The sequence below is a fragment of the Heterocephalus glaber genome, unplaced genomic scaffold, assembly GCF_053883595.1.
Source record: "Heterocephalus glaber isolate CG9 unplaced genomic scaffold, H.glaber_assembly_v1.0 deba00001472, whole genome shotgun sequence".
In the NCBI taxonomy this organism is placed as follows: Eukaryota; Metazoa; Chordata; class Mammalia; order Rodentia; family Bathyergidae; genus Heterocephalus; species Heterocephalus glaber.
Window position 1 is genome coordinate 29954870 of NW_028258315.1, and position 24232 is coordinate 29979101.

At 39.0% G+C, this 24232-nt stretch overlaps 1 protein-coding gene, 1 non-coding gene and 2 pseudogenes across 2 annotated transcripts; 1 reads left to right on the forward strand and 3 right to left on the reverse strand.

The window, feature by feature from the left end:
- Positions 1-132: 132 nt before the first annotated feature.
- Positions 133-24157, reverse strand: Tomm20 (translocase of outer mitochondrial membrane 20). The gene is made up of 5 exons (XM_004854629.4): positions 23778-24157; positions 16583-16629; positions 14537-14618; positions 2977-3119; positions 133-1416 (listed from the first exon to the last, which is right to left on the reverse strand). Exons 1-5 carry the CDS (start codon positions 23896-23898, stop codon positions 1372-1374), a joined length of 438 nt encoding a protein of 145 aa, XP_004854686.1. The 5' UTR covers positions 23899-24157; the 3' UTR covers positions 133-1371.
- Positions 11885-12005, forward strand: LOC147826290 (U4 spliceosomal RNA; annotated as a pseudogene).
- LOC106010194 (small ribosomal subunit protein eS1 pseudogene) lies at positions 17690-23722 on the reverse strand (annotated as a pseudogene).
- Positions 23127-23261, reverse strand: LOC147826291 (small nucleolar RNA SNORA14). The gene has a single exon (XR_015439649.1). It is a non-coding gene; the product is annotated as a small nucleolar RNA SNORA14 (small nucleolar RNA).
- Positions 24158-24232: the final 75 nt, after the last annotated feature.

Genomic DNA, 24232 nt, shown 5'->3' on the forward strand with positions numbered 1-24232 from the left:
CAGGGATTGAACTCAGGACCTTGCACTTGCAAGGCAGGCGGCGGAACCACTGAGTTGAATCCCCGGCCATCTCCACAGATTCTTAGCATGCAGGCCATCCATACAATAAGAAACGCTGCTTAGTCCAACAGATGCCTTTAAGTACCAAAGATCTTTATTCTCAATTCTGAAACTGACTCAATTATGAAATGGCAGATAATACTCACTCACTGTGAGAGTAAAAGATCCCACAAACTCTATTCAAGTCTTTAGTTAGTATTATATCCCACTGTCATTGTATGAGATACATTAATCAATCAGAAATATACAGAAGATGAAAGCAAAAAGGGGACAAACATTTTTATAGGCAGATGATCCAGCTACCTTAAAGGTAAATTTTCAAATTTACATAGTCACAGAACTGTCTAATTCCAGTGAAAATCAAAAGATCAATTCAGAAATACTAAGTCAGGCAAGCATGCAAAATTCAGAACATTAAAAAACTCCAAGTCTGGGTTGCCCAAATACATTCCTCAGGCGAAGGTAAATTTGAAGATGCTGAACAGAAGCAAAAGAATGGGAAGCTGAAAGAGACATGTCAAAAATCATCAGTGATTTCCCTGGTTTTATAAATGAGGAGAGTGAGCAGACATTAACTAGTGAAGGTCATATGGGGAGATTAGGTACATGTTATCTAATTCCCAGTACTATTTGTAGTTATACTTAAAATACAAGGAAATAAATACCCAGAAACATTAAGTACGGTGATTTAAATAAAATAGCTCAAGACTGATAAAGAGTGAAGAGGTGGAGCCATTAGTACAGCACTGCAGCACACCATATATCTTTTAAGAGTAAATGGAAAGAAAGGATCTCTCATTTTAACACTATTCAAAAACACAATCAATATCTAACTCTCAATAAGAAAATGTGCTAGCTTTAAAAATGTACGTTCACCACTCTACTACACTTTTTCACTGTTTTCCTTTTTCATGGTGCTGGGGTCAAACCTAAGGCCTCATAGACATTAGACAAGTGCTCTACACTCAGCTACAATTCCAGCCCTTTTGTTATCTTTTAAAACTAAGCACTGGGTTTTTTAATGTTGTATGTACATTTTAACTGTAGGTTTAAGGAATAAACAAAATCTGTATTTTGGTAACTTAGTGTTTTTATAAAATGAAAGGCTCTCTATTAAAATACACTTTTCACTGGGAAAAATAAATAAAAAGACAAATGGATCTACACAAAGTAAACGTTAACTTTGGTAGATTTCAGTGTAGGACAGTCCATAAACAATCACATTTGCCCTTATTCCCCCACAGCTGTTCAACTTCTAAGCTAAGAATTTTTAAAATCTTTTTGAAATTTTATTATGTTCAGATTTGTTTTTCATTCCACATCATCTTCAGCCAAGCTCTGAGCACTTACAATTCTCTGAAAAAATAAAAAAAGATTTAAGTATGATAAAGCATTAATCATCAAAGTTGAACAAAAAACTCTTGTATTCAAAGAATCAAATCTTGCCAAAGTTCATCCATTCTGACATTTAAACATTAACACTTTATACATTATTACCTAAAAAAATGACCATACTACCAGTCCCATATGAAAATTCAAATTAAGGAAGCATAACATTTTATTATGCTACATATAACTACGTAACTTAAAAAGAACTTAAAATTTATCACTCCCACAAAAACTAATAACAGCAATTAGTGTTTTTACCAATCTTCTATGCTCTACCATTTCCCCTTTTGGCTCAAAGCCATTAAAGAAGGAACATGATACAATATTCTTTTTTTCTTTTTTGCAGTGCTGGGAACCGAACCCAGGGGCTTAAGCATGCTAGGCAAATAGTCTATCATTGAGCTTTATCCCCAGCCTGTTTGCTGAGAGTGAGTCTTACTAAGTAGCCCAGCCTGCCTTAAACTTGCAATCCTCCTGCCTCAATTTCACAAATACCTGGAACTACATCATGGTGTATGCCAATATGCCAGGCTAGGAATATTATGTTCTGAAATTAGCATTCTCAAAACACTTCTATAGAATGTAAATAAAACCAACTGAACTAAAGGAGGCTGTTTTCATAGAGAGGCATTTAGGCTTTATCCTGATCTCACACATTTCAGAACAGAACACTTTCCAAAAAGCACTGTTAGGCTGCTGCTATGGTTTGTCCCTCAAAGGCTTATGTGATGGAAATTCAGTCCCCACTGTGGCATTACTGAGAAGTGGTTGATCTTTAAGAGGTCACAGGGGTACTATCCTCCAAAGGGATTAAGACAGTTCTTGCAAATTGGGCCTGCTGGTGCACTTCCAATTCCTAGCTACTCAGGAAGCTAAGGCAGGGATAGCCAGGTTGGGCAACTTACAAAAAAAATTAAAAGGGTTGGGGATGTAGTTTAGCAGCTGAGCACCCTTGGGTTCCATCTCAAGTACCACACACTCCACCAGTTGTCAAAGGACCCAACTAGCTGAAGCAGCAGCTACCCTGGCACATCCCTGCTCCCTTGCTTCCTCACTGGCACGAATGTCCCTTGTGCATATAGCCAGTTCCCTTCCCACTGTTGTGCCATGTCCTGATGCAACCATGGGACCTTGCTCAGATACTAGCACCATGCTTTTGGACTTTCCAGCCACCATAATTAGCCAAATGAACCTCTTTATACATAACCCAGCACCAGGTATTATGCCCAGGATTTTGTTTTGTTTTTTTTTGAGACAGGGTCTTGTTACATATATAGATCAAGCTGGTCTTGAACTCACCTCACACTCACCATGATCCTCCTGCTTCAACCTTAGTACTGAGATTACAGGTGTGTGCCACTATGCCCTGCTTACACCCAATTATTTAGATGTTACACCATTAACAGAAAATTTCAAGCACTGGTATATCCAGCATTCTATGTTCACTAGGCTCATGTATAAATATCCCTAAACATTCAATTTTTAGGTCCTACTCACTTTGTATTTCATAACACTTCAATTCCTTACCTGACTAATTGTTGGGAGTTTAGTGAGAAGCATCTGGAACACTGGTGGTGGAAGAGTTTGCTGTAACACCTGCAGCAACTGCTGTGGCTGTCCACACACAGCAATTGCATTTGTCAGATGGTCCACACCCTTCTCATATTCACCTGCAAAATTTACACAAAATTACATGTAATCTGAAAAGCTGTAACTATCATCAAAAATTCACCTTGTCACTGTCTCCCAGAGATGCTGACCAAAAACACTGTACAAGTAGAAAGTTGGAAATATTATAAAAATATTAACAATGCATCATATTATATGCACTCATAGGGAAATATCTCCAAAAAGGGAAATTAAGATAATGAAATACCAAAGTACATTACTGTTTATATCCTTAAAATATTTGTGAAACATTACTAACAAGAGAATAGTACTCTTCAAGAGAGAAGACTGGATGGAGCTGGGGATTTGGCTCAGTGGCGCTGCGACTGCCTTGCAAGCATGCAAGGTCCTGAGTTCTATCCCAGGTAACACCAAAAAAAAAAAAAAAAAAAAGACTGGAAGCTGAGGTGAAAAGGAGACCAAATTTCACTTTAAACCAACCCTTCGTGCCATCTGAATGTTAGTCCATGGAAATAAAAAATTCTAAAGTGATACTAATAAAAAAAAAGGTCGGGGCCAGGGGATTTAGCGCAGTGGTTTCACTGCCTGCTGCACAAGGACCCAAGTTTGAGGCCAGGCACACACACACACACACCCCCCCCGCAAAATTCCAAAACAAACAAACAAAAAAAAGCCAAATCCAAAACAAAAACAAAACACAAAACACAAAACTTTTCATCCATGACCCTGTATATCTCTGGATTTCTCAACAGTGGCCCTGTCTAGGGCCATACCAGCCTGAACGTGCCTGGTCTCATCTGAACAGTGGCCTTCATCACCTTTATTCCAAGTTATAATCTTTCAAGAATGTCTGTACGGTGCACAACCTTGGCATATATACTGTCTTCTTCTCCATTAAGGGTAGTAGGTTTGTGTACTGTTTGCTATAACATCATCTATGTTTATAGGGTAATGGACAAACACACTTACTGTCCTTTACAAGAGTCAGCTTCCCTAAATTCAGGACTCTTCTTCTATATATGACTCATGTCATGTATACCTGTCACCCTTACCTCTTCAACCCACCTCCAAGAACTGACTGCAAATCAATAACCTGGCTACTACTACCACAGTAAGTGGTAAGCACTCCTCTGTCTCTAACCCAAGAGTCTCATCTCTTCTGCCAATATCTATACAACTGGGGCAGACTAACCTGTTAGCATGTTGGTAAAAATATCTCAGACCTCTCATGGTTCTTAATACATTAAGATCATTTATAGCTGGGGATTTAGCTGGAGTGGGTTCGCCGCCTGCTGCACAAGCGCAAGGACCCGAGTTCGATACCCGGTACCAAAAAAAAGATCATTTATAAAGAAAGTACTTTTTTTTGCTCCAGCTTGCTCCACCAGCTTTCCACCAGCCACCAGGACAGGGTGAGGAGGACCCCCCTGGGCAGGCCCACCAGCTGACAGCTTGGCCGCACGGGCGCCTCTAACAATACCGCCCCCCACCCCGCCTCTGGCCTTCTGGCTGTGCAGCTACTTGGTTACACACTGCAGAGGCACAGGGGGACAAAAGCTATTGTCCTGAGCTCCAGAAGTGAACAACAGAGACAGTGCCTGTCTCAGGCTCCCTGATGAAAACAAGCCCACTGGAAAAGTGAAGGGAATCTCCGGAATAGAGGCACACCAGACAACTGTGATTGGCAAATTAGAGGGATTATCAGCTCCCATTGGAAGCTGGACTTTCTTCAGGGGAAAAGCAGCTGAAACCTGCAGTAGAAACTTGCAGAGTGCAACTCTGCAGGAGGACAGGGAGCTCAACTTGGGACTTGCAACCAGAAATCTGCCTGAATCTCATGGGTCTGGGACTAGCTTACTGAGACTCACTGACTTATAACTGCACACTGCTGCCCATGTTGTCTATTGTGACAGCAGAGACACACCTTGAAGCAGGCCCTTTATTTTTTAAAGGTGATAGATTAATAACTACCACAAATTGTCATTCTTTAAGAGGTATTTGATGCTATGGTGTTGCTGATTGTATGACTTGGGCTAAGGTGTTGTGACTGATCTAAACAGTTTTCCTTCCTGGTATAATGAAAATGAGATAGCCTCAGAGTCATTAGAGACTCAAAACGTAAAGACCAGCTATACCTGGTAGACACCTCTGAGAAGCAATCACTCCATAAGGGTTTTAAATAGATCAACAAAGATACTTACAATAAACAACTTCATAATATCAACCCAGGAACTAAACCAGGGACAGTATCAAAAACAAAAATGAGAAGGCATTTAAGCAAGTCACAAACCCAGACTTCCACCCCACAAAAGGCAATTTCTGGGGGAAATGAGGTGCAAAAGTCTGCTAATCAACCACCTGGACACTCTGAACTGATAGCACAGGAAGTAACAAAACAGACGAATGAGGTGCAGAAGGGGAGTGACTGGGTCTCCTGTAGGGAGGACAGGAAGGGGTACAGGAAAGAGAACACAGAGCTAGAGAAACAGAGCCAGGCTGCAGGGATTGAACGTGGGACCTTGTGCTTGTAAGGCAGGCACCGGAACCACTGAGCTAAATCCCTGGCCCAGGAGTTCTTAAAGATTAAAGATAAAGAGAAGATCCTCAAAGCATCAATTTAGTGAGAGAAAATACAACTATTCCCAATAATGGAGCACCTAAAAATATAATGCAAATAGTAGATCTAAAGACAAAGTAGACTCCAGTACAATGATAGTTTTAGATTTTAATACTACTTTTGGCAATGGACAGATAATCCACTCAGAAAATCAACAAAGAAATGAAGAAATTACACAGCACTCTAGATCTACAGACCATTTTATTCAACAATTGCAGAATATATATTTGCTTCAACAGAGCACAGAACATTTTCTAGGATAAATCATATGATAGGCCACAAAACAAGTCAACAATTTTTAAAAAAATGAAATCATATGGAGTATCTTTCTCTAACCACAATGCAAAAGAACAGAAATCAATGACAGGAAAAACCTTCAGAACCATACAAATACATGGAAATTAAATAACTTACTCTTGGAAAAAAAAACAAAAACAGATGAACGAGGCTCTGGAAAATTCAAAGCAGAAATAATCTCCCAGATAACTACAGAGATGGTGAGCAGAGTGAAAGACATGATTAGAGGCTCTAGAACAGAAACTAATTAAAAAAAAAATAGATGAGCTCAGAAACATGCTGGAGGCAAGGAATGCCCAGCATAAGAAAGAAATGGAAACCATGATCGCCCAAAATAAGAAAGAAATGGAATCCATGAAACAGATTCAAACAGATATTCAGGAGATTAAAAACTCCATTGAAAGCATGCAGAGCAGATTAAGAGAATCTGAAGATAGAATGTCAGATACAGAAGACAGGATTGCGGTGAAGGGCCATGAAAACAGAGATTTCTTAAAAATAGTAAGGGACCATGAGAAATCAATTCAACAGCTGCTAGATGATGCAAAGAAGAATAACATACGACTGATAGGAGTCCATGAAAAAACAGGAGAAAGTACAATTGACATAAAAAAACTGTTCACAGAAGTAATAGTAGAAAACTTCCCAGACAGAGGAGGAGAACTAGACATACAGATAAGCAAGGCATATAGAACTCCACCCAGGCATGATCAAAAAAAATCTACACCTAGACATATAATAGTCAAGATCCCAGAAACATAATGGAAGAACAAAACCCTACAGGCAGTTAGAGAATAGAAACAAATCACCTATAAAGGAAAGCCCATCAGAATCACGGCAGACTTCTCAACACAAACCCTCAAATCAAGGAGAGCCTGGAGTGAAGCAGTTCAAGCCCTAAAAGAAAATAACTTTCAACCTAGACAGTTGTATCCTGCAAAATTATCTTTCAAAATTGATGGGGAAATTAGATACTTCCATGACAAAGAACACCTGAGAAATTTCATGAACACCAAGCCAGCACTCCAAACAATTCTAAGCAATATCCTAGAAAAAGGCAATGAAGGTCACAACTCCATGAGGCTCAAAAGAGGGAAGCCACCAGACAAGGTAAGAAACTAAAGGGAAAGGGGGAAAAAAAAAATAACAGCCAACAACAGTAAAACATCATGACAAGGATGAGTCGCTATCTCTCAATTATAACTATCAATGTTAATGGCCTCAATTCACCAATCAAAAGAAGACTGACAGAATGGATTAAGAAGCAAAATCCAGCAATATGCTGTATACAAGAAACACACCTAACTCAAAAAGAAATTCATAGACTGAAAGTAAAAGGATGGAAAACGGCTCTCCACACGACAAGAACCCGGAAAAAAGCAGGGGTAGCAATCTTATTTGCAGACAAAGTAGATTTCAAACCAAAACTAATTAAGAGAGACAAAGATGGTCACTACATCCTTGTGAAGGGAACAGTCCAAGAGGAACAGATGACAATCCTAAATATATATGCACCAAATACGAATGCACCCAACTATACAAAACAAATATTAATGGACATGAAAAACCAAATAAGCACTAATACAGTTGTAGTGGAGGACCTCAATACCGCACTATCACAAATAGATCATCTAGACAAAAAATTAACAATGAAATTCTAGAACTGAACCAAGCTATTGAACAAATGGACTTAACAGACATTTACAGAGTGTTCCACCCCACAAAATCAGAATACACAGTTTTTTCAGCTGCACATGGGTCATTCTCCAAAACAGACCACATGCTAGCTCACAGGACATGTCTAAGTCAATGTAAAAGAACTGAAATTACCCCCTGTATATTATCAGACCACAGTGCAATAATATTGGAGATCAATAATATGAGAATCTGCAAAACTCCCACAAACATCTGGAAATTGAATAACACCCTTCTGAACAACCAATGGGTCACAGAGGAAATTAAAGAAGGAATTAGTTTCTACAAGTAAATGATGATGCCAGTACAACATTTAGGCATCTATGGGACATAATGAAAGCAGTTCTACACGGGAAATTCATAGCAGTGAATGCCCCTATTAGGGAAACAGAGAGAACTCAGGTAAACAATCTAATGCAGAACCTCAAACTCCTAGAAAAAGAAGAGAATAACAAATTCAAAGCCCGCACAAGAGAGGAAATTATAAAGATCAGAGCAGAAATCAATGCAAAGGAGACTAAGAGAACGATACAAAAAATGAATCAAATAGTTGGTTTTTTGAAAGAATAAATAAAATCAATAAACCTTTAGCCAACCTTACCAAAAAAAGGAAAGAAGGGCCGGGGATTTAGCTCAGTGGTTTCGCTGCCTGCTGCGCAAGTGCAAGGACCCGAGTTCGATTGCCAGTACCAAAAAAAAAAAAGGAAAGACTCAAATCCATGCAATTAAGAACGAAAAAGGGGAAGTCACAACAGAACCAGCAGAAATCCAGAGGATCATCAATACCTACTTTGAGAACCTGTACTCTAATAAAATGGAAAACACAGAAGAAATGGACAGATTCCTAGATACATATGAATTGCCAAAGTTAAATGAAGATATAGAAATTCTAAACAACCCAATTACAATGAGTGAAACTGAAAATGTAATAAAAAATTTACCAACTAAGAAAAGCCCAGGTCCTGATGGCTTCACTACTGAATTCTACAAGACATTTAAAGAACTATCATCATTACTCTTTAAACTCATCAAGGAAATTGAAAGGGAAGCAAGGCTTCCAAACTTATTCCCAGGAAAAGACCCAACCCAAAAAGAGAACTACAGGCCAATCTCCCTAATGAACATAGATGCAAAAATCCTCAACAAGATACTGGCAAACAGAATACAGAGGGTCATCAAGAAAATCATATGCCCTGACCAAGTTGGATTTATCCCAGGGATGCAAGGATGGTTCAACATTCGTAAATCAATAAATGCAATACACTATATTAACAGAGTCAAGGACAAAAACCATATCATCACCTCAATAGATGCAGAAAAGGCATTCAACAAAATCCAACACCCATTCATGATAAAAACCCCACAGAAAATTGGAATAGAAGGTCTTTATCTCAACCTGATTAAGGCTATCTATGAAAAACCAACAGCCAACATCATACTAAATGGTCAAAAACTGAAAACGTTCACGCTAAAATCAGGAACAAGACAAGGATGTCCACTATCACCACTTCTGTTCAATATAGTTCTGGAAACATTAGCCACAGCAATTAGAAAAGAGAAAGAAATAAAAGGAATAAAGATAGGAAAGGAAGAAGTTAAAACTCTCAATATCTGCTGATGATATGATACTTTACATACAAGACCCAAAAAACTCTACCAAAAGACTTCTGGACTTAACTGACAGATTCAGTGGAGTAGCTGGATATAAGGTCAACACTCAAAAAACAATAGCCTTCTTATACACAAATAGACTCATTGAGAGAGAAATTAGGAAAACAATTCCCTTTACAATAGCATCCAAAAAAATGAAATATCTAGGAATCAATCTAACAAAGGAAGCAAAAGACCTCTATGCTGAAAACTACAGCACCTTGAAAAAGATCGAGGAGGATATAAGAAAATGGAAAGACATCCCTTGTTCCTGGGTAGGAAGAATCAATATAGTGAAAATGGCCATACTTCCAAAACTGCTATATAGATTTAATGCAATGCCGATTGAAATTCCAACAATATACTTCACAGAGCTAGAGAAAACAATCCAAAAAGTCAGTTGGAACCAGAAGAGACCTACAATAGCAAAAGCAATTCTGGGCAACAGAGACATGGCTGGGGGTATCACAATCCCCAACTTGAAGCTATACTACAAAGCTACTATGATAAAAAAAAAAGCATGGTACTGGTAAAGAAACAGACCCAAAGATCAGTGGAATAGATTAGAAGATGCGAAAACAACTTCAGACATACTCAGGCACCTCATCTTTGACAAAGGAGCCAACCGCCCTCAATGGAGGAAAGATAGCCTATTTAATAAATGGAGTTGGAAAAACTGGATTTCAACCTGTCAGAGATTAAAACTAGACCCATATCTATCACCATGCACTAAACTGAGATCTAAGTGGATTAAAGATCTAAATATTAAGACAGAAACACTAAACTTGCTGGAAGATAAGTTAGGTAGAACTCTTGAAGATATTGGCATAGGAAAAGACTCTATGAACAAAACCTCAGCAGCACAGGAACTAGCAGAAAGAATCAACAACTGGGATTTTATCTTATTGAAAAGCTTCTGCACTGCAAGAGAAACCACCAACAGAGCTAAGAGACAACCTACAATGTGGGAAAAAATTTTTAGGAGCTGTAACTCAGACAAAGGGCTACTATCTACAATATATAAAAAACTCAAAAAAAATCAGACCCCCCAAATTCAAAGACCCAATTCAAAAATGGGCATCTGAAATGAACAGACATTTCTCAGACAAAGAAGTAAAAACAGCAAATAAACATATGAAAAAATGTTCAGGGCCAGGGATTTAGCTCAGTGGTTTCGCCGCCTGCTGCGCAAGCGCAAGGACCCGAGTTCGATCCCCGGTACAAAAAAAAAAAGAAAAAATGTTCAACATCACTGGTCATTGGAGAGATGCAGATGAAAACAACACTGAGATTCCACCTCACCCCAGAAAGAATGGCTGCTATCAAGAAATCAACCAATAACAAATGCTGGCGGGGGTGTGGAGAGAAAGGAACCCTTCTCTGTTGTTGGTGGGAATGCAGACTGGTGCAACCACTATGGAAATCAGTGTGAAGATACCTCAAAGAACTAGGGCTGGAGATCCCATTTGACCCAGATATTCCCCTGCTGGGTATCTTCCCCAAAGAATTAAAAGAATCATACCACAGAGATATATGTGTAACCATGTTTATTGTGGTACAGTTTGTAATAGCTAAAGCTTGGAAACAGCCCAAGTGCCCATCAACTGGAAACTGGATAAAGAAGATGTGGTTTTTTAATAAAATGGAGTACTACTCAGCCATAAAGAATGAGAAACTAGAGTCATTTATAGCTAAATGGATGCATATTGAGGCCATACTCTTAAGTGAAATAGTAAGACACACATGTGTAAATACTGAATAGTTTCTCTAGTGTGAGAAACAGAGTGTAAATAAGGACTAAAAGGATTAATAATAAATGATACTTTGAAATTGGAAAAGGTCCAAAGGGGTAGGGGTGGTGGGAGGGGAAGGGGAAAAGAAAGAATGGAAAGGAAAAATTATGAGAAAAGAAAAAAAAAAGGAAATGAAATATGTAAATAGGGAAGGGTTTAGGGGTGAAGGGTGCACAGGTAATGGGGAAAAAATAAGAACCAAGATACATCATGTACAGGTACAATCACCCAAAGATAAATATACATGTATTGTATACCTAAAATGTACCAATAAAAGAATTTAAGAAAAAGAAAGAAAGTACTTTTTATTTACTAAACAAAATTACCTGATTCACAGGCTGAGTGTGGTGGAACACACCTGTAATCCCAGCACTCTGTCAGGCTAAGGCGAGATCAAAAGTTCAAGCCCACGTCTAGCAATATAATGACTCAGCAAGACCCTGCCTTAAAATAAAAAAGGGCTGAGAATGTAGCTCAGTATAAAGGCACTGCATTCAATCCCCATTACCGCAAAAACAGAAAACAAATGAATTTGCAATTAGTCTTTCAAATGTTTATTTAACAGTGCTTTTCAATTTATTCAAATAGCTTAAATATTTCATCCTCAATCTTAGTCTCCTAAAGGAAAAAAAAAATCTTAAGTCTAACTTTAACCAAGTGTAGCGGACACCATTCTTAGTGGCTTATGATCAGGTCCACATTACTTCTACAACTTTTAGTTAGGTACTAGAACTAATCATTTTACATATGAAGAAGCTTTTCGCAGTGGCAGTATCATGGCCAATGAGGTTTATCCGAGGCCCGATTATTGCTAATTGAAAACATATGAAGAAACTGAGGCTTAAAAAGGAATTTAAGAAATTTGCCTCAGGTTACTTACTAAGGCCAGGGCTCCTTAACTCCAGAACCCATTTTCATTTCTAAATATCCTCCAATCCAATGACAGCACACGGGTTGACCAATTCAGATTTATGGTTAATAGTAAATTACATGGGAAGGCCCGAGTGGTTCAAGACAAATCAAGAGTTCTACAAATTGTTGTATTCTGGGCCTTTTTTTTTTTTTTTTTTTAAATAAGGGCCATCTGTGACCTAAGGAAATGTTTTCAGACCATTGTCACTAATTTACTTTTCCTCCTCTACAGACTGGCTAGTGTCTTAATATTACCACCTTCTACTATCCCAATGGGCTCAAAGGGGCTAAATGTCTTGGGGAATAACTACATCACCAGGCTCCATATGTATAACAACCTCCACGTGCATGACAAGCATGGCTCTCATGACTGTGACTCCTGGTGTTTTTTCTGGGGGTGCTCAATCTGGTATATAATGGTGTGTTTCTTGTTCTACCACTGCTGTGAAAACATAGAAACTTTTACCCTAAGTTTGATAAAGGTTTCTGAGGGTTTCCTTAACCTCACAACCATGTTCAGAAACAAGTGAATCTCTGCTGTCAATCTGGGAACTGTGGCCATCCCATCTACACACTTTTAGAGCCACCTCCTGGTTGTGTTGACCACGGTCACCTGGTTGTACGTATGTAGCTATCACCTTAATCTACTCACTCAAATCCATTCCTTATTATTAAAATGATGTAACGGTGCCCATGCTCATAGAACCTCCCCAGGGCTATGCACTGATCCAGCTGGCAGCTGGTGTAATTTGTAGGTGGCTGAAAGACTGGCTAACCCAGTCAGCACATGCTTGTAAACAGACACCAGGAGGGCCTTAAATTTCTTCTAAATCAGGAATTTCAATTACCTTTTCTGAGGACCCCAAAATGCTGAAGAATATATCCAGGACACACTGACACAACCTCAATCAGAGTCAACTTGTCATCTTCTGCTCCCTTCCTGTGCAAAATGGATATTGCTAGAACTTCTACTAACTGGGCAGTCAGATCACAAGTGGAACCTATTATTATCTCCTAATAGAACTGAAACCATCAAATGAAGATCAAACCCAGCAGCAGTACCATTTGGGATTAAACAAAGCCTTAGCTTGAAGGGCATGCTCTCAGTCTCCCCAATGCCTGGGGCCCCTCTCTCTGATCACTAAGGAAAATAAAGTATGTAGCCTGTAATACACCTAGAAATGTTTCCTGGTTGGTATCTACTTTGTACTGTTCTGCACTTAAAAGATATTTTGATTGGTCTTTCTACTTATTTGTTTTTATCTTTCTTTGTTAGTAAATGAAATACAGGGAACTAGACCACTTGTGACTCTTTAGGTGTAATTAATTGAGCAAACTGTAACTGTGTCAAGAAACTGTTTCTTAGGAAAGGGGAAACATGACAAAAAGTAAAGGTGGTCACCACCTGAACACATTCACAATGGGGCCTTAATTTCTATGTCTTGCTGCTCGGTGACTGTTCCACCAGGTAGTATGGGAGAGTCATGTATGTACCTCCAGTAGTTCAACCCAGTGGGAATGTGTAAGTGGTGAAACTCTTCCCATAAAAGAAACAACAGAACACACAAATGCTCTACATTATGTAGTTCAATCTGGTCTCAAATCTAGTAATATAGCAGTGAGAATAAGATAAACTAGACATTTAATTTTTTTTATGACAGCAACTCTTAAAGATTTATAAATACATTTAAGACTTTAATGAATTATAGTTTCTCAGATGTCACTTTGATAATTTTAATTTCATAATAGGGATCTTCACAACAAAAACTTCTTGGGAATATATTGTATTTTATGGTATGAAGCATTAGCAAATTTCACAACTTTGAGTAAAACCAACTAAGACCTTTAGTTAATGTGCTGCCGAAGGGAGCACCAACTAAAACCTTTAAACAAAACAAAAACAACAACAAAAAATTCCATTAATACTACTGATAGAATAAATGAAACACAAAAGAATGAAAAGGCTTAAATCTGGATCAGATAACTGGTTGGTTCTGAAACGGGGTGTTATGAACTCACCATGTGACCTTGATTAAGGCAAATTAACCTTCTCTGGGACTTACATTAGCCATTCCTTCCTATAAATACTGGAAAAGATCTGAAGATTAGATGACAGAGTTGAGGAATACAGTCCAATTCTTATTCCTTCAGTTACTATTTGTATTACACTACAACTACATACCCTAAACTATTTAAGAGAATCTTCATTTGTAAAAATTACTTATTATATCACCTATATCATATGATAGAGGAAGCCTACAACTTACTTAAAATACATTATGGAAAACAAAAACCCACAAGGACTATTACTTTCTAGAGCCAGTCATATATAAAATAATCTACACATTATTAAGTGCCTAAAAACATGTCTTGAAATGTTTAGAATACCCTTTAAGAGGCAGACTACAAAGGAAAATCCCCTTATTACAGTGTCATAAACATGTGTTGCTATGAAGAATTCTATCTGGTTCCACAGTCTTATAATGACTATTACCTTGAGCTAGCAACTCTTCACCAAGCTGTATTTCTTCAAGGAAGAATTTTTGAACAGCTTCAGCATCTTTAAGGTCAGGTAACTGTTTGGGAATAGAATATTTAGAAACTGTTAATGAAAAATTATTACAGAAGTATAACCAATACACAGACAATCAGGAAAAATAATTCACTGTTGATAGTTCACTCTAAAAAGTGAATAAATTTACTCTTCAACAACACCTATAAAAGTTTAATACCTACTTTACAATAAAAGAAAACACACTAATTGCATCAAATTGGTATTATCTGAATAGTTCTTAGGACCACTGAATCAAACACAGGGCTAGACTTGAACTCACAATCCTCCTGCCTCAAGTTTTGCGAGGTAGGCAGCGGAACCACTGAGCTAAATCCCTGACCCCTGCCTCAAGTTTTGGGATTACAGGTGTGTACCACTATGTCCAGCTGTACACTTCTATTTTTTACCCAATTTTGTAATTATTTTTAATTTTTTTATTATAAAATATTAGCTTTATTTAAATAAATTTGCATTTCTTGTTACTATTTTGTACTTTGTTACATATTACCAGACTGATTATATATTATAATGCCAGCAGCTATATGGCTTGTTGTTTTTTTTTGGTACCGGGGATTGAACTCAGGTCCCTGCACTTGCGCAGCAGGTGGCAAAAACACTGAGCTAAATCCCCCGGCCCATATATGACTTGTTTTTAAAGAAGTAAACTTATTGGATGTGGTGATGCACATCTGTAATCCCAGCACTCAGGAAGCTGAGGTAGGGGGATTAGTTCAAGTTTGAAGCCAGCTGGGGCTACACAGTGAAATCCTGTCTCGAAAACCCAAAAATCTTAGACTTCTAATAGTTTTTGATTTTATAAACACTCTTATGATCTAACACATGAAAAAAAAAAACAAATTTCTGAAAGTGAAGGCATCTTTTATTGAATATCCCATCATCTAGTAAAAATATGACTATATTCCTGAATCTAAAATTACACTGATTGGGACTGGGCATGTAGCTCGTGGGAGGCTTTGGGTTTAATCCCCAGCACTAAGAAACAAAGCAAAAGAAAAAAAACCAAAAACCCCACTCATGGATGTCTGTATTTTCCTATATCCTCAGAAAGAAAAGGTTATAATAAACACATTGTCCCTCTATGAAATGTCATTCGGGATTTATTAGAACAACAAAGTAGTTTTCTCCCAGTTTCACTTTACTATTATTTTATCTAGTCAATTACCAGTGTTACCTGCTCAATTGCTTCAAAATAACAAAATATAACATCCATTTAATTTTTCCTGGCCTTAACTTTTAAGAACCACTAAAGGTACACTCTCACCCATGCTCTGAAATCCAAACAGAAGTAATTTCAATAAAAGGGAAAGTAGCATACTCAATTATTAACAATTTACTTACATATATCACAGAATATTTTTTATCTAGTACATAAAATTATGTAGTCATTAAAACAATCATCAACATAGTACCTACAAAAGGCAAAAAGTGAATAAACAGATTTATGCATTGCAAGGTAAAATTTGGATCAGACAGGTATGAGTAATTCTGATCAGCTAGAAATGAGCACGTGGTTCTTTGAAAGGAAGTTAGAGGGCCGGGGATTTAGCTCAGTGTTTCTGCCGCCTGCCTTGAAAGTGCAAGGTCCTGAGTTCGATCTCCGGTAACCCCCAAAAAGAAAGGAGGTTGGAACAAGGAAAATTAAATCAGTATGTTACATTCTATCATTTGAAGCAGTTGAGTGAAAATATTTCAGACTTTTGGTATAAATGTTTTTGGGAGACCATCTTACTGCTTCTAAATACTGTTTGTACAATAAGCTGTTGTTACTGCCAATAAAGGGGAAATACTAAAGGATTGGATAATCTTCAGTTGAAAAAAATTATTCACCTGTCAGTTACAAAGTCAACTTTCAATAGAAAGAAAATGTCCAATATCAACTACCTTTCTCAAAATGCACATCTAAAGTAGGTTGTTAGATAGTATTTTTATAACATAATCCAAACAAAAAGCAAACTTAAATATTACCTTGGAAAGCCCAGCTCTCTCCTTGGCAAGCTTCTGTTTCTTTCTTCCTACAAAAAATGCAATGAAGTATTCTTTATTCAGCCATCATCAAAACAAGAATCAAAAAAGGTCTAATTGCTGTGGCTGTCATTTTTATTTGCAAAACATTCCCAACTCTAGAACTGGGGCCTCCATGAAGCCCCAGTTGTCAAGGCAACATGAATAGTCCTAATCAGTAAGTTGTTGGTATTGTGACATTTCTGGGCAGGAACTTTTACTATTCCTCTGGGTCATCAGGTCTAGCAATTCACAGGATGGAGACAACTCTAACAGTTGAATGTCAGCACAAACCCCCATTTCTTTCTTTCTTTTGATACTAGGGATTGTACTCAGGTCCTTGCACTTGGTGAGGCAGGCGCAATGCCACTGAGCTAAATCCGCCCATCCCATTTCTAACCTACACAGGATGTGTAATGGTAGAAAATTAGGCCACTGTTATGAGAGCTTTATTACTGGAATATGTGAGATTTTCTTTACTAAATGTTGAAAACTAGCATTTTTTTTAATGTGGAGAAAATATTTATTTTGCTTATTTTCAAAGAGTGGGTGGGATATATTCAAGGATGACAGGAACCATATTCTTTGAGAAAACTAGCATTCTTAAATGGAAGAAAAACAGTATTTTTTTTGGTACCGGGGATCAAACTCCGGTCCTTACACTTACAAGGCAGGCGGCGGAACCACTGAGCTAAATCCCTGGGACAGAAAAACAGTATTTTTATACTTTGGATTGACATTATCTCAAAAGGCTTGGGATACAGCTCAATGCTCCTTAGATCCAATCCATAGTGTGTGCAAGTTCAGTGGTAGCTGCTGTCAGCCGGGCACAGTGACCCAGGGCCTGTAATCCCAGCATGGAAACTTAAAAAGGACTGGGGATATGGGCCAGGGATTTAGCTCAGTGGTTCTGACACCTGCCTTGCAGGTGCAACATCCCAAGTTCAATCCCAGGTAACCCCCCCAAAGGGGGGGGGCCTGAGGATATAGCTCAATGCAAGAGCTCTGGGTAATTGGGGCCCAGTACCACCAAAGGGAAAGAAACAAATCCTCACTCTAGTCTGTATGTTGTGTTTTTTTTTTTTTTTCACAAATAGGATTTTATTACTATTAAAAATCTGGATTTTAAACAGACTCTTGGACTGGTAGTTCATATCCATCAGCTCGTTCAACTTTAGCTCCAGTCTCATCTCCAGTAGCTTCTCCAGAGCTACTTCATTCACCATGAAGCTCCATGAGTTTTCCCAATTCAAACTTGGGCTTCTTCAGCATTTTTACTTTTCTGACAAAGACATCATGAAGAGGATACACAGACTGGCAAGCTTTTTCTATGTCTTTCCCAATGCTGTCTGGAATCAACTTATTCACCACTTCCTTCAAGGTCATTTGTCTGCACCTCTCGGGTCATGATTTCCATCATCTTCTTCCAGATTTGGCAGACTTGTTGGTGCTGAGCATAAGAGGTCTTCCGTATCTGATTGTTCCATTTTTTAGTAAAACCAACACAAAACAAACGAAGCAAATAACCATCGGTAGTCTTGACGTCAACATGAGCTTCGATCATGGTCTGCCATTTCTTGACCATGAAACACATTTTGTCACGGGTGAGATCCATACCATGGAAGTTAGTCAGGCAGTTTTTGCCCTGAACATCTTCCGTAATTAGCTTGAATTTTCTAAAGGCAACTTCATCATTCTGCAGATCAGCAAGGCTGACTTCAAACACACGACCTTTGAGCCCATCAGATGTAATTTTGGTTCCTTGAGTTCTGGTGACTAGTGTTTTTCCAATATTTCTTACGTTGAACATAGCTGGTGCCTTCACGTCATACCAGTCTTTTTTAGAAAATGGGTCAACCACTTTCTTCTTGGCTCCCTTTTTGCCGCCTTTTGTAAGGCGGTTGTTCTTGCCCACCACCACGGTGCTGCTCAGAGCCTAAATATCCTGGTGTGTATACTACCTCTTCTACTTACAGGAGGAGCCTGTGCCTCACTTTCTCCATAAAACCAGTCTAATAACAATATCTATTTCATAGGGCTTTTGTGAGGACTGAATAAGCTAATACTGTAGCTGTATTTTTAAACAGTGCCTGGTTCCTAACATGTGCCACATAAACATGTGGAACATGTCAGTTCCCTCAGATAAGGATGTGTACTAGAAATACCTAGAAAAGTAATAACTAAAAAACTACAATGACACAGATGACCACTTGGCAGAACTAAAAAAAGGTAGGACTCTACTTATTATCTGGGTAACCTTAGGCAAATCTGTAAATCTCTTTTAACACTCCAAAGATAACGCCTGCTTAACCTACAGGACTCCTGCAAGAAACAAAAAGTCTACAAATCCTCCAACTATCAATGGGTAAGAAGTGACCGGTTTGTCTAATCCAGACAGATGGTTAATTTACTATGGGCAGAGTACATTCTTTTCTTAAATCTGTCTTTACAAACGAGATTTAACCACCAGTAAACCTAGTCCCCCACAATACCCCAAATCATGCCACTTTAAGGTTTAAATACAATTCTAAGAGTTTCAACAGAAAAATACAGGTTAAAGTTGATCTTACAAATTACTTTGAAAACAGCCAGGTACCTTACCTAAAATGTTCATCTCTGTGTGACTAACTAGAGAAATAGACCACAATCCTACCCAATTTAAGGATCTGGCCCTTTTCGGGCAGAAAATGAGTATTACTAACTGCTAAATAGCACAGCAGATTGGAATTTGCACTGAAAGAGTGGTAAAACAGGAAAATTGGACATGAAGGCAAGGAACATTCAAATATTAAACACTCGGGTTTCAGATGCTACAAGCCAGACACGGGCTTAATCTTCACAATAACTCTAAAACAGGTACTGTCACCCCCATTTTATAGATCAGAACATTTTACCAACGTCACAATTAGTAAATGATCAAGTGGCTACTCAAAGCCAGGCAGAACTTCAGTCATGTCCTTAAAGATCATTCACTCTCACCATACTCAATAATGTAAAGAAACAGACACACCAGTCAAAATAAAAGGCATCTTCAGAAACGAAGAAGGGAAATTTGTGGGAGAAACAATGAAAAGCTAGAATTTAGGAAAAAATAGCAAAAATCATGACCAAACTCAGTACAGTGAAATTTAAGTTTCATCATGGTCCAACCTTAAGAGTGGGGAGAAGAGTATAATTTTTAATTAAGTTTATTGGTACATTTTAGTTATACAATATGATGACATTCATCATTGGGAATTTATACCTTTATATAATATATCTTGGTGAGATGAACATAATTGTTAAATGCCTATGACTGGTACAGTCACCAAATTTTAACATTTCTTAGCTGCTTTTCATTTTTAGCAAAAAGATGAAAATTCTGAGCTGAGTGAGGTAGCTTCTGTCTGCAATTCCAGCATTCTGGGAGACTGAGGCAGGAAGACCACAAGTCTGAGCACAACCTGAGCAATTTAGATGCTGTCTCAAAACAAAAAATTAGAAACGGGCTAGGAATGTAGTTCAATATGAACATCCTGGGTTCAATTCCCAGTACTAAAAAGATTAATATTCTAACTTTAGTTTCATAAGACAAGTAGCATTTCTGTAATAAAGGGATAGATGGTGATAGCCTGAAAAACTAAGCAGGAGTTACACATTCAACCAGCAAAATCAGGTCCTGGCTCAATATTTGCTGACATTAGTCCCAAATGCTATTATGTAAACCTAACAGTTAAAACAGGTACATCTACTTTTTAGAAAAATATACATAAATCATGAGTTAAAATACACCCCAAATTTAAATCATTCAGAACACGTTCATTTTAATAAGGCACTTATTGCCAAATGGTGATTGATTTTATACAGTACTATATAAGTAAAACATCTCTGAAGGTGGCACTGTTTTGGGAGGCAGGTCCCAGAACCACTGAGCTAAATCCCCGCCCCTTACGGTGGCACTGTTTTGAAGGTTAAATTTCCCTTTTTTTTTCTGAGACAGGTCTTGCTATGTAATTTATGCTGGCCTTGAAACATGTCATCCTCCCATGCTAGCCTCCCAAGTGCTGGGACAGGCATGTACCACCAGGCTTAGTTTAAATGTCACTTAATGATTTAGATTAAGCCGGGCATGGTGATACACATCTATGATCCCAGCACTCAAGTGACCAGTAGAAGGATCGATGTGAGTTCAAAGCTGATTTACATGGTAAATTCAAGGCCAGCCTAAACTACATAGTGAGATCCTGTCTCAAAAGAAAAAAAGATTTAGATTGATAAAAAAATTTTTTAAGAGTATTGATAGGCACTAGGTGTGGTGGTGTACATCTGTAATCCCAGCACTCAGAGGCTGAGGCAGGAGGATCCCTGAAAGTTCCAGGCCAGCCTGGGCCACAAAGCTTGTCTCAAAACAAGAAGAGAAGAGCAGAGCAGAGCTGGGGCCAGGCATGGTAGTACATGCCTGTAATCCCAGATATTCAGGAGGTGAAGACAGGAGGATCACAAGTTTAGGCCTAGACACTTAGAAATTTAAAAAGGGTGGGGCTGGGGATTTAGCCCAGTGGTTCTTCTGCCTGCCTCACGCAAGGACCAGAGTTCAATCCTTGGTACCAAAAAAAAAAAAAAACCCCTCAAAGTTGCCAAAAATTTAACAAGGGGATAGGGATGTAGCTCAATGCTAAAGCCCTACATTGAACCCTCAGCACCAAAAAAGCAAAAGCAAAAAAACTGCTAGAGGCTCAGTGGTAGAACACATGCTTAGTGTGCTTGAGACCTTCAGTTCCATATTTAGCACACCAAAAGAATTCTAGTAACAGAAGATAAAAGGTCTAAATAAATTAGGACCCCAAACTGAACCTCAAACCTTATTTTTTTTCTGGTACTGGAGATCAAGCTCAGGACCTTGAGATTGCCAGGGAGACATGGTGCCTCTGAGCTACATCCTCAGCTCGAACCTCATTTTTAACAAGCCTCTTTCCAAAAAAAAAAAAGGAAAGAAAAAAAAAAAAATCAAGAAAGCCAACAAGCTAGATGACTGATTTGAGAAACTATCCTTTTATTTTTGACATAAATATTCTATTGAAAATTCACTTAAAAAAAATTTAAAATTAAAAGAAATGAGCTGGAGATTTAGCTCAGTGGTTCTGCTGCCTGCGTCGAAAGCGCAAGGTCCTGGGTTTGATCTCCAGTACCAAAAAAAACAAAAAAGAAATGAAACAAAATTCATTCTACAAACACAATACCCAAATACAGCCACTTATGCAATTAAAAAAGATTGACTTCGAATAAAAGTTTTACTTGCTAGGAAAAATATCAAATTTTTATTACAGAAAGAAATCTACCATTCATCAATTAGTATGTGTCTGGGCCAGTACTACACTAACACATTTTACAAAAACAGAAAAATAATGCTTGAAGCTGTTTGTCTGAAGTTACTGATGCAGAAGCTCCAGTGAAGCAACTGATTAGTGCATGGTCCTTATATAAAGTTACTGGCATAGGCAATAATCCACTTAAATCCTTACCTTCTTGTTAAAGCCAGAAAAAAAAAATTTATTCAAAATAATGGAAACGAAACTGTCAAAACAGTTTTCAATTTGTCTAAAATAGTAACTCTTATGATTTCTTTAGCCAAAAATCATTTGCTCAGTTTTCACAAGAATTAATCCACTCTTAAGAGCTCTACATCTGCACCCAAAACACTCATCCATCCATTTTTGAAACCACAGTATAGGAAATCTGTATTCCAATAGTTACACTTGAACACCAAGCATTTACGTTGGAACCTTCTTTATGTCAGAAATATGGTGGACAACTCAAGCATCTTACTTTCTTTTCAGAAACAAGGAGTGGGTGGCATGCGCCTATAATCCCAGCACTCTGGGAGGCTTCGGGAGGACGACTGCAGCCTGGGAAACTTAGCAAGTCTCTGTCTTAAAATTTCAAAATGTAAAAAGGTTTGGGGCTGTAGCTCACCTCAAAGGCCCTGGGTTAATCCCCAGTACCGCAAATAATTAAACAAATTTAAGATTCAGAAAGTCCAAGACCATGCTTTGCTCATCAGTGACTGGGACCTAGAAACCCAGTGTCTAATTCCAAAATATCATTCTTTCCATTAAAAGGGCTAGAACTAGGGGTCAGGGATTTAGCTTTGTGGTTCCGGCGCCTGCCTCGAAAGCGAAAGGTCCCAGGTTTGATCCCCGGTACCAAAAAAAAGGGGGGGGGGGGCTAGAACTAGTTGTACTGTAAATGCATCAGCACTGTCCAACAGGTTCCTCGCTAGCGAGCCCACATGTGGCTATGGAACACTTGTGATGCCCTGGTATAGCTTAATAGTAAATCAGAAACAGGATCTTCACTACTTGTATTTTCCTGGCTTTAATATAGCTGAGCACCCTACATCTATTACAAAAATATATTGTTGCAACAAATTTGCTTTTCTGCTGTTGCAAATTAAGATAACCCCGAAATTCAACGCGGATCACGATGGTTTCTAGGGACAGAATCTCCCTTCGGTAAACCGCTCTTAAAAAAATGTCGCAGGTATGAAATATGACTGAGCCACAGGACAAGCGCAGCCCTTTGGACTCTCCCGCAATTTCTCTAGCATTCACTCCTATCTTGGAAGCACTTAAAACGAAGCTGCCAAGAGGGTTTAAGAATGCAGTATCAATATGGAACTAGATTTGCGGATTTAGGCTCAGGCTAACATCAGACACAAGCACGACTTCTGGATTAAGAATAGAAGCTTTAAAATTAGGTGACTCACAAAGAGACCCCCCCCCCCAGTCAAGCGTGGTGGTGCAAGTCTGTAATTCCAGCATTCTGAGAGCCTAAGGCAGAAGGATCCCAAGTTCGAGCCTAGCTCGGGCAATTTAGTGAGACCCTGTCTAAATATACAAAATAAAAAAGGGGTGGGGATGTAGCTTAGTGCCTCTGTGCGTAGGCCCTGGGTTCAATCCGTAAGACTGGAAAAAGAAAAACCACCCCCCCCCACACACACCCTAAGTAATAATAGAAGTCAGAACAATCTAGTCAGAAGAAAACACAAGATGGGGCCGACCCTTCTTCAAAATGGAGGGAACCAGCGGGCAGGGCCAAGACCCCTGAGCCGCGCTGAGGCGCCATGTCTTCCCCAGCTGTACGCAAAGCCACCGCCGAGGTGAGGTGCGGGACCACTCACGTTCACGAAGCCTATTCTTGAAGTTGGGATCACTTCGCCTCTTGCGGTCGAAGTAGATGCAGTAGCCGATGAAGAGGGCCCCGCACACGCCGGCGGCGATAGCGCTGTTCCGACCCACCATCTTCTCTCGAATTCGGCGTGTGCCGGCCGCGGAGGGACCGCACAGGAGCTCTAGCCCACAAACCTGTAGAGGAAATCGCACCGCCTGCAGCCAAAGCCCGCTGAAGAGGACCGGAAAAGACAAGCAAAAGCACTTCCGGCTCACGAGGCCCACAGGGCGTCCTCGGCTGTGCCTGCACAGAGTCGCCGGCGCCGGCGCGGTTCTGTACCTGCTTGCCTTACTACGTGATAGCCGCCCGGACTCCAAGGCAGATAGCGCGTGCGCGTTGAGGCTTTGCAGCAAACATTTCCTTTGGTCCCTGCGAGCTCTGCGGAGCGTCAAGACAGTCGTCAGC

Excerpts from the sequence above, each read along its gene's own strand:
- Tomm20 (XM_004854629.4), bottom strand. The coding sequence starts at position 23,898 with ATGGTGGGTCGGAACAGCGCTATCGCCGCCGGCGTGTGCGGGGCCCTC. Across the intron at positions 16,630-23,777 it reads CAAGAATAGGCTTCGTGAAC|GAAGAAAGAAACAGAAGCTT; the intron begins GTGAGTGGTCCC and ends CATTTTTTGTAG. Across the intron at positions 14,619-16,582 it reads AGAGAGCTGGGCTTTCCAAG|TTACCTGACCTTAAAGATGC; the intron begins GTAATATTTAAG and ends ATTCCCAAACAG.